At 44.3% G+C, this 10669-nt stretch overlaps 1 protein-coding gene and 1 pseudogene across 1 annotated transcript; both read right to left on the reverse strand.

Moving 5' to 3' along the window:
* Positions 1 to 5841: 5841 nt before the first annotated feature.
* On the reverse strand, positions 5842 to 7595 carry LOC147981875 (germin-like protein 1-3 pseudogene; annotated as a pseudogene).
* A 168-nt stretch (positions 7596 to 7763) lies between these two features.
* LOC125549329 (germin-like protein 1-3) lies at positions 7764 to 8700 on the reverse strand. The gene is made up of 2 exons (XM_048712767.2): positions 8470 to 8700; positions 7764 to 8375 (listed from the first exon to the last, which is right to left on the reverse strand). The coding sequence occupies exons 1-2, from the start codon at positions 8603 to 8605 to the stop codon at positions 7846 to 7848; spliced, it is 666 nt and encodes a 221-aa protein (XP_048568724.1). The 5' UTR covers positions 8606 to 8700; the 3' UTR covers positions 7764 to 7845.
* Between the last annotated feature and the right edge of the window lie 1969 nt (positions 8701 to 10669).

Consider the following 10669-nt stretch of genomic DNA (forward strand, 5'->3'; position numbering starts at 1 on the left):
TATGTTTCAGGATTTCTTTAACGGTCATTTAGAGCTGTTTCATCTTAACTTTGGCATGATTACGCTATTGCCAAAGAAAGAAGAGGCAGCTCGAATTGAACAATTCAGGCCAATCTGTCTTCTCAATGTGAGTTTCAAAATCTTCACAAAAGTGGGTACTAATAGACTGACACAGATCACCCATTCAGTGGTACAATCGAGCCAAACAGCGTTCATGCCAGGACGACATATACTAGAGGGGGTGGTCATGTTGCATGAAACGCTACATGAAATTCATTCAAAGAAGCTAGATGGGGTTATCTTCAAAGTGGATTTTGAGAAGGCGTATGATAAAGTTAAGTGGTCTTTCCTACAACAGGCAATGCGCATGAAAGGTTTTAGTGAGGTCTGGCGGAACCAAGTGGGTTCTCAAGTCCAGAAGGGAAGTGTCGGAATCAAGGTTAATGATGACATCGGTCATTATTTTCCGACACACAAGGGTTTGAGACAAGGAGATTCCATGTCTCCTCTCTTGTTTAATATCGTGGCCAATATGTTAGCCATTCATATTGGCAAGGCCAAGCAGCATGGCCAAGTGGAGGGGTTAGTCCCTCATCTGGTTGATGGAGGAGTATCCATCTTACAATATGCTGACGACACTATCCTATTCATGGAACATGACATTGCTAAGGCGTGTAATATGAAACTTATTCTCTGTCTTTTCGAACAATTGTCTGGTTTAAAGATAAACTTTCACAAAAGTGAGTTGTTCTGTTTTGGGTAGGCCAAAAACGAACAAGACACATATAGACAATTGTTCGGGGTGTGAATTGGGTTCTTTACCATTCACTTATTTGGGTATACCGATTCATCACCGTAAGTTATCCAATAAAGAATGAAAATGTATCGAAGATCGAATAGAAAAAAAGCTTAGTTGCTGGAAGGGTAAGCTAATGTCTTATGGAGGTCGGCTAGTGTTGATTAACTCAGCACTGACTAGTATGCCGATGTTCCTTCTATCGTCCTTCAAAATTCCGAAAGGGGTACGGAAACGACTTGATTTCTTTAGATCTCGGTTCTTCTGGCAGTCAGATGAGGCCAAGAGGAAATACCATCTCGCGCGTTGGGACATTCTTTGTCGATCAAAAGACCAGGGTGGTCTCGGTATTGAGAACTTAGAAATCAAGAACAAGTGCCTCATGAGTAAATGGCTCTACAGGTTAGAGACAGAGTTGGACGGCATGTGGGCACAGATTTTGCGTAATAAATACCTCCAGTCCAAAACACTCGCTCAGGTTACCATCAGACCAACAGACTCGCCATTCTGGAAAGGTCTTATGCGGGTAAAGGACTTGTTCTTTCGGAGGGTCAAATTCCTGGTTGGCAATGGGATGTCAACAAGGTTTTGGGAGGATACGTGGTTAGGAGAGACGCCCCTATCCGTACAATATCCTACCTTGTATAACATTGTGCAACGGAAGGAGGATTACATAGCCACAGTTTTACATACGATCCCCTTAAATATTCAATTCCGACGAGCACTAGTTGGTGAGCGATGGAATGCATGGATGCACCTGGTTCGGAGATTGATGGATGTTCAACTCTCTGATCAATCGGACTCCATGCAATGTAAGCTAGCTAAGAATGGGATTTTTACGGTAAAAACTTTCTATATGGATTTGATTAATTCTGGCCCAGTCCCGAGATCGTTGCATATTTGGAAGATTAAGGTTCCTTTGCGCATTAAAATCTTTATGTGGTTTGTCCACAAGCAAGTCATTCTTACAAAGGACAACTTAATCAAGAGGCGATGGGTAGCTAGTCCACGATGTTGCTTTTGTGATCATGATGAAACAATACAACATTTATTTCTTGAATGCCCATTGGCCAAATTGCTTTGGAGAACGATTCATATAGCCTTCAACATTACTCCTCCAGTTGACATTGCATCGTTGTTTGGAATGTGGTTAACTGAGGTCGAACATACTACAGCGACACGTATTCGGATTGAAATTTGTGCGCTATTGTGGGCTATATGGAATTGCAGGAATGATTTGATTTTTAACAGACAACACAATTTAACATTCTTGCAGGTTATCTTCAGAGAGGCTTTGGTTACTGGGTGCAACCAGTGGGAGATGGTCGCACGGGCTATATTCAACCGGTTCGGATGGCGGTCGCATAACAGGATAGGAGTCTAGGGAGCTTATCCTTATTTATTGCCATTCCGGTTGAGCTTGTTAGCATGAACTTTGCTTTACTTTTTTTTCCCTCCACTTGCGAGCTATAAGACGACTTTGTTATACTTTGCGACTTCTTAATAATATGGCTGCATGCATCATTATGATGCAGAGGCCGGGGGTATGCCTCCATTTCCAAAAAATAATATACGGACGATAACATGTGGAGGTTAGACAGTCGGCAATTCAGAAATAACATGGTCGGTTCGTTCATCCTTGCAGGTATGCAGTGGAATATTTTACCAAAATCAGTATGACCACACAACACTGATGGCCGACAACTTTGATCCTGAATCAGTATGTCGCATTGGAATGATTGACGAAAAATTTCTCTATTCTTGAATCTGACTAATCTTTATGAGTGCAAATTTCAGTCACTTTCAGGTTTGCTGCTTTGACTTCTCATGCATGAATTTAATTTCCATATACATTGTCCACGTATGACACATTTGGCTATATTTTCATTAGCATATAGTCAAAGGCTCACCATTGGGAGATGGCATGATAAGTGAGTGGCTTAAATATATATGAATGACATAATAGTGAATTATATATAGCGCACTTTGGACAAGTTAAGAGTATATGTTCAGAATTCATATAGCAATGATTCAACATATAATTTCTTTATTAAAACTATAATAAGGTATCAGTTGCATCCAAATGAAAAGGGAATTGAATACTTGCATGATCGTTCAAGTTCTATAAACAGAATATGAAACTTCAAATTCGCATGAACAGAAAAGAGAGAATTCCTTATTTGGCCCTTTTTTAAAATCTGCTGCCCTTTTTGGCCCTAACAAAACATTTCTTACTTTTTTGACATCCAAACTTCATTTTGTTCCTTCAATGACATTTTCGTTAGTTTTGGCCACTAAGACGGTCAAGTGCAACCTAAAAAGTCTTTTTTACCCCTGCTTTAGTTCACTAGTAAAAAGGAAGAAAGCGTTATGACCGAAACTACTTGATTGATAGATAGAATAAATCCACGATAAGCTGGTATGCATACGTGCAAAGTTAGCCTTAAACAAACACACAGACAACTTGATTGTTCTCAACTACCGGGCCGTGTGCGTGGTGTCCGCCTGTCCGGCTACTCGTGTTCAACAGTAAGCGTTCTCTCCGTTCACGTCTGCCTGCCATGTGCGTGGTGTATACGTCTTTTGTACGCACAGGTCAGTTTAGTTAGCTATAAGGAAAAAATATTGAAACACATAGATGCAAGATATCTGTGAACATCTTTAAAAAAATTGGTGAACTGATTTCTTTTTTACTTAGATATCCGGGATAGTCAAATAGTGCAGTAGGGGTAAAATGGTCTTTGTATCTCACACTTAACACTGTGAGTGGCAAAAATAGACGGAAATGTCATTGAGGGGACAAAATGAAGTTTAAGTGTCAAAAAGAGAAGAAACTTTTGTTTTGGGCCAAAAAGGGAAGCAAATTTTAAGGAAGGGCCAAATAAGGAATTCTCTCAACAGAAAATGGTTGGTAGCTGCAAAAAAAGTCGAACAGAAAAGTGAACTCAATGATTACATAACATTGAAATAGATGCCTAGAGTTATTTTATTATCTCTATGTTACAATCTGAAATAACTTGGTTTATTCGTGTATGCTAGCAGTATGCAGTGAAGGCATTCTTTTCTATCATTCCCAAATTAATATGACCTTGCACAACAACGATGGCGGACAACATTCACGTCTGACGGACGGAGATTTGTATCTACTCTTCAATCCATCTAATGTTTATCATTGCAACACATAACATGCATATTTTGCTTGCACCTCTTTTACCCGTGTAATTCTGTACATATCTCTAACACATGTTTTTGATACACTAATAGTTTACTGCAGGTTGAGCATTTATCTCTGAACTTATTTTCCTTTTCTTCAGAATATTGCTGATAAGCTTTTTCATCTTTCGATTCTTAGCCATTAATTCCATGGACAATGCTACCTCCCAATACAAAGTCTTCAGGGAACAATGGTGTGAACAAAACTAAGTGGAATTTTACCATACAAAACTGCAGGCATGCGAGATGCTCTCTCTATTTCACCCTCACTGGTTACTATGCTAAGACATGCATCAACTTGGTTTGATTTCCTAAAAGAGGGCACGAAGCCCACCACAGCATGTAACCATGCATTCTCGCATGCGACTTATATTCTGTTTATACATATATTCCCTTTTAGTTCTCATATATATTAAATATTCATCTTCCATGCAAACAAATCTCACTAACATATGTCACAACCAATTCTCGCAGCAATTGCGCGGAGTATCATCTAGTTTTGTTTAACATGACCTTTTATTGAAGTTCAATCCAAACACTTTCTTTTTTTATAATTATTTGGTCACACGGTCTCGTATACTTAAAAAAAGGAAGAAAACTGAGAACACTTGCATGCTGTTGGTTTTGCACTAGCTATACTTATTTTTACAACACATTGTGCATTTCTTAGTAACAGGGTTTCCGCAACAAAGGTGTATGTCTCTCTCTAGTTGTGACAAAGTCGTGCCATTTCAAGCAGAATGCCTCATTTCACCATGGAACTTTCATTTCTTTTCCTATTTTTCCAAAATGAAAAGACAGATCCACTTATTAGTACGATATGTTAACTCAGAGGCGTTCATTATGGGTGTGCCAACTTCAACTTTTCTCATTTTTATCAATTTCAGTCAACTTCAATTGATGACATGACAAGGCGAAAGGTGAGCCTGAAGAGGAAGAGGGCGCGGGTGCTCGTTGCCTGCGGAGGCTAGAACCGTAGTGGCGTCGTTCTACGAGCACGGAGGAGAAGGGGAAAACGGGCATGCGGACAAAAGGAGGCGGTCCCGCTGTCAAAACAGAAAGAGAATGCGTGGATCACCATGATCTGTCTGGCAGACTGAAAACATAAGATCTTCCAAGACTGCTCTCAAATCACCTATTCACTCGCGTTGAATGAACAGTGCACCCCGTGCTTCTAATTTCTAACCAAATGCGCGTTGAATGAACAATGCACCCCGTGCATCTAATTTCTAACCAAATTCTAACCATATACATCACTTTGGGCCGTTGGATCTTCATGCGTAGATAGCCCATATGTATTATAAGGTACTCTAAACTTTAGTCCAAAGGATAAAACCAAATGACTGCCAACATTGTCCAGCTCCAGTTCGAACACATTTAGAGTTCTTTCGCTTATCAACTCAATGAACTAAATATTTACCGGCTTAATCTCTTAAAGGTGCTCATAATGATACAGGGATACGATGTGCGAGCATGCATTCATGGGGTGAGTATACATCTGTTGTTTAATTATGATCATGGGATCTGCATTTGTGTTGTATTTCTAAAAAAAACTATTTAGTCAAGCATACTCTATGATTTTCCATGCTAACTATGTTTCATAAAGTTACATTTTGGTCAAACTCTCAGCACAATCATTTGAAAAATAACAATTAATAATCCGGGGTAGTACATATATATAAACTAAAACCATGCATACATATATGTCACCAGCAAGCCATGAGGAAAGAGCAACAGTAAACAGAAAATTGACAAAAATTGGCATAATAAACATCATAAAGTATACAAAAGGTGTCGAGCGAATTCAAGTGCTGCGCACGGACATTAATTGGTTAAATTACGCACGGCTCGACCATGCAGTCGTCGACATCGAGCGACCTGGCCAGCACGTCGGTTGGAACCGGCGGCGAGCCAATGTACAATGCATCAGCCAACTTCTGCGTGCCCGGAAGCTGGCTGTTGAAGGCCGATATGGCGGCGGCGGGGGAACCATTGTTGTTCCTCTCAAAGTGGACGAGGCCGCGTGGGAAGACAAACACTTCCCCTTTACAGACGGTGCGAGCGACAAACTTGCCGGAGCTGGTGAAGAAGCCGACGTCGAGGGAGCCCTCGAGGACGAAGAGGAGTTCGCTGGCCCGCGGGTGGGTGTGTGGCGGGTTTGCACCCCACGGTGCGTAGTCGACGCGAGACATGGACATGTTAGACAAATAACCCGTGCATGCATACGTGAGCTAGCTAAACGTGAGTGCATGCATGTATTAGCTGCGTGTAGTGTGTGCGTGTTCTGTTGACGGGAATCGGGGGAGCGTTGGAGTCGGTCCTGGCGGGCAGGCATGACCTGGGCATGTACGTGCATGTCGCCGGGGGCCGTGGATGGCGCGGGCTGGATCAAGTGCTCAGCGTGATCTGAGATCGTGGGTACCTGCCCGGCGAGTCCCAGGGTATAAATACCCCTGCGTTGTAACAGATGGATCTGGAGTTTGTTGCTCGAGGCGAGAGAAACGGCCGTTCGTGCGGCCAGCGGCGTACGTGCGTCGGGGCAAACTCTTGCTGTGTTCTTCTCGTTCTTCTTGCTTCTTTCTTCTACGTCTGTGCAAGAGAGAGAGAGAGAGAGAGAGCTGAAGGTGAGGAGGAGAGCTAGGGCTAGACACCAACAGGACACGCCCAGTGTGTTGAGCCCTGGGACTTTGTCTACGTTCGGCGTCGGCTAAGGCCGGCGGTGGCAGCGTTATCTGCGTCATTCCCTTTTTTAAGACATCGTCGTGGAGAAGTTCAAGGCCACTCTCTGCTATCTCCGGAGGAAACTCTAAATCGGATGATCGGATGACGGCGGCGCTTTGGTGTCGTTCCTCCCTTGGGGGTGTCATTCTTGGAGGTACACACGTGATCGAGGGACCAGAGGATGAATTCTTTGGTGGAGCAATGATTCATCCTACACACTGATGGCGACGGATCTTGACGGTGGGGCGCAGTGCAGATTCGGAGTTCGCTGTGGGAGGATGGACTCGCGCAGGAGGATGACGCTGTCGGGCGTCGTGGTGGCGCCGATGGCAGAGAGACCTGGCACGGTACATGCAACCGTACAGCTCTGAAGATGGATTGGTGGCAGGTGGCTGCGGCGGCCTCATACCCGGCAGGCGTCCTGGTTGAGGAGTGCGCCGGACTAGTAGGTGCCCCATACCCGACAGGCGTCCTGGTTGGGACCCCAGGTTTTAGATGTTTAGGTTTGGTTGCGATGTCTGTTTGGTACTAGGTTCAGACTATCTGTGCCCCTTCATCAATTGGATAGGTGTAGCGACAGTTGTTGCTTAGACGGTGGCTTTAGTCTTGCTGTTGTATAGCTTTGTAAGGTTTTGTGAGAATAATTAATAAAATGACCGTATGCATCGCCCAGATGCAGAGGCCAGAGGTCATCTTCCTTTTCTAAAAAAAATCTCTTGAAGATGCTCATAGTGGTATAGGGATAGGATGTGTGAGCATGCGTTCGTGGCGTGAGTGTACGTCTGTTGTTTATGAGCATGGGATATGCATTTGTATTGTGTTTCTAAAAAAACTGTTTAGTCAAGCATACTTTATGATTTTCCATGCTAGCTATGTCTCATAAAGTTGCATTTTGGTCAAACTCTCAGCACAATCATTTCAACAATAATAATTATAATCTGGGGTAGTACATATATAGGAGTATAAACCAAAACCACACATACATATATATCACCAGCAAGCAATGAAGAAAAAGCAACAGTAAACAGCGAAATGACAAAAAATGGCATAATAAACATCATAAAGTATACAAAAGGTGACGAGCGAATTCAAGTGCTGCGCGCGAGATTAAGTTGTTAAATTACGCATGGCTCGACCATGCAGTCGTCGACATCGAGCGCCCTGGCCAGCATGTCGGATGGAACCGGCGGCGAGGCAGTGTACAATGCCTCAGCCAACTTCTGCGTGCCCGGAAGCTGGCTGTTGAAGGCCGATATGGCGGCGGCGGGAGAACCATTGTTGTTCTTCTGAAAGTGGACGAGGCCGCGTGGGAAGACAAACATTTCCCCTTTGCAGACGGTGCGAGCGATAAACTTGCCGGTACTGGTGATGAATCCAACGTCCAGGGAGCCCTCGAGGACGAAGAGGAGCTCGCTGGCCCGCGGGTGGGTGTGCGGCGGGTTCGCGCCCCATGGTGCGTAGTCGATGCGAGACATGGACACGCCCATGGTGTTGAGCCCCGGGACCTTGTCTACGGTCGCCGCCGTTACCACGGAGCCTGACGGGTTGCCGCCCGTGCTGCCAGGGACGGACAGCACATCGGAGAAGAAGTCGTTTGCCATCGTGCTCTCCGGCCTCTTGCACGGGTACCCGTTCAGCCGCAGTGCTGCACACAAGCACGTACGTATGCACATTTGACCCGTTCATTATCCATAGAAGCAAGTATTGGACAGATAGTGTACATGGACGATCACACTTACGGCCGTCGAGTGATTTGTAGTCGGCGACGCACAGGTCCTGGAGCATGTCGGGGTCGCCGGCGAGCAAGGGCGCGGCGAGGGCCAGGAGCACGGCGTAGGCGGCGAGGAGGACAGCCGGGTGCTGCTTGCTCGCCATTGTCAAGTACTGCTTCGATGCTTGGTCTTCACTCTTGAACTTAGCTGTGAGAGTGGAGATGAGGAGCTGTGAGAGTGGAGATGAGGATCGATGAGAATGGAAGCATGCAGCGCGCATGCACATATAGTGCCGCGCAGCGTAACGGAGACGCGACCGATGGGCGTATGGCGAAATTAGTTGGTCGACGTACGGTTTTAATGTGGCTTCGATCCATGGCAATCTTTTGCATCCAAATCAAGCAATGCAACCATTGTGTCAGTGTAAGCGATACGATGCATGTGGAGGTTGGACGTACAGTTTGGACATACAACGCATACAAAGTTTCTTAGTTGGGAGAAAGCTGTATGTTACAGATCAAGGGTTTGCGGAAGAATGGTTACTAGTGACAAGTCAACAATGAAAGGCCAGTAGTGGCTGGGTGATTCACTCAGGGATACCCCACCAGTTACGGCTAAGGGCATCTCCAAAGCGGAGCTTCAAACCGCCCACAACCGTCCGAACTGTGCGGTCCCGATATGTTTAGCCATCCAACACGGTTCTGTATCTACTCTTGTTTTGTACTCTAATTTGCATCATTTGAATAGAACTAACTCGGACTGACGCTGTTTTCAGCAAAATTGCCATGATATTATTTTTGTACAGAATAAAAAGTTTTCGAAATGACCTGAAACTTTATGGAGTCAAGATTTGAAATTAATAACAAATATTGGCGAAAGAATCAGTAGTAGGGGCCCACACCCTAGCCACAAGGGTGGGGGGCGCGCCCACCCCCCTGGGGTGTGCCCTCTGACCTTGTGGCCCCCTGGAACTCCACCAATCTCAACTCCAACTCCATATATTCTTTTTCAGGGAGAAAAAAATTAGAGAGAAGGATTCATCGCGCTTTACGATACGGAGCCGCCGCCAAGCCCTGTTCTTCCTCGGGAGGGCAGATCTGGAGTCCGTTTTGGGCTCCGGAGAGGGGAATCCGTCGCCATCGTAATCATCAATCATCGCCGATCACAAATTTCATGATGATCACCGCCGTGCGTAAGTAATTCCATCGTAGGCTTGCTGGACCGTGATGGGTTGAATGAGATTTACCATGTAATCGAGTTAGTTTTATTAGGGTTTGATCTCTAGTATCCACTATGTTCTAAGATTGATGTTTCTATGACTTTGCTATGCTTAATGCTTGTCACTAGGGCCCGAGTGCCATGATTTCAGATCTGGACCATTTATGTTTTCATGAAATATTTGTGTTCTTGATCCGATATTGTAAGTTATAGTCACCTACTGCGTGTTATGATCCAGCAGCCCTGGAGTGACAATAGTCGGGACCACTCCCGGTGATGACCGTAGTTTGAGGAGTTCATGTGTTCACTAAGTGCTAATGCTTTGGTCCGGTACTCTATTAAAAGGAGGCCTTAATATCCCTTAGATTCTAATAGGACCCCGCCGCCATGGGAGGGTAGGACAAAAGATGTCATGCAAGTTCTTTTCCATAAGCACATATGACTATATTCGGAATACATGCCTATATTATATTGATGAATTGGAGCTAGTTCTGTGTCACCTTATGTTATAACCGTTGCATGATGAATGCCATCCAACATAATTAGCCATCATGGATCCATTGCCTACGAGCCCGTTTCATATTGATCTTTGCTAAGTTACTTTTCCGCTGCCGCTGTTATGATTCCTACAAAATTGCTACTGTTACTTTTCCCATCATTATCGCTACTTCCGTACTACTTTGCTACTAAATAATTTGTTGCAGATATTAAGTCTTTCAGGTGTGGTTGAATCGACAACTCAGCTGCTAATACTCAAGAATATTCTTTGGCTCCCCTTGTGTCGAATCAATAAATTTGGGTTGAATACTCTACCCTCGAAAATTGTTGTGATCCGCTATACTTGTGGGTTATCAATACATTTTTTCTGGCGCCGTTGCCGGGGAACATAGCTCTATTCTTTGAGTCACTTGGGATTTATATCTGTTTGATCACTATGAGGAACTTGAAAGATCAAAGAACTAAGATTTTTTCCTCAACTACGAGGGGAGGTAAGGAACTGCCATCTAGC

This window comes from Triticum urartu, chromosome 3A, assembly GCF_056163025.1.
Source record: "Triticum urartu cultivar PI428250 chromosome 3A, HENAU_Tu73, whole genome shotgun sequence".
In the NCBI taxonomy this organism is placed as follows: Eukaryota; Viridiplantae; Streptophyta; class Magnoliopsida; order Poales; family Poaceae; genus Triticum; species Triticum urartu.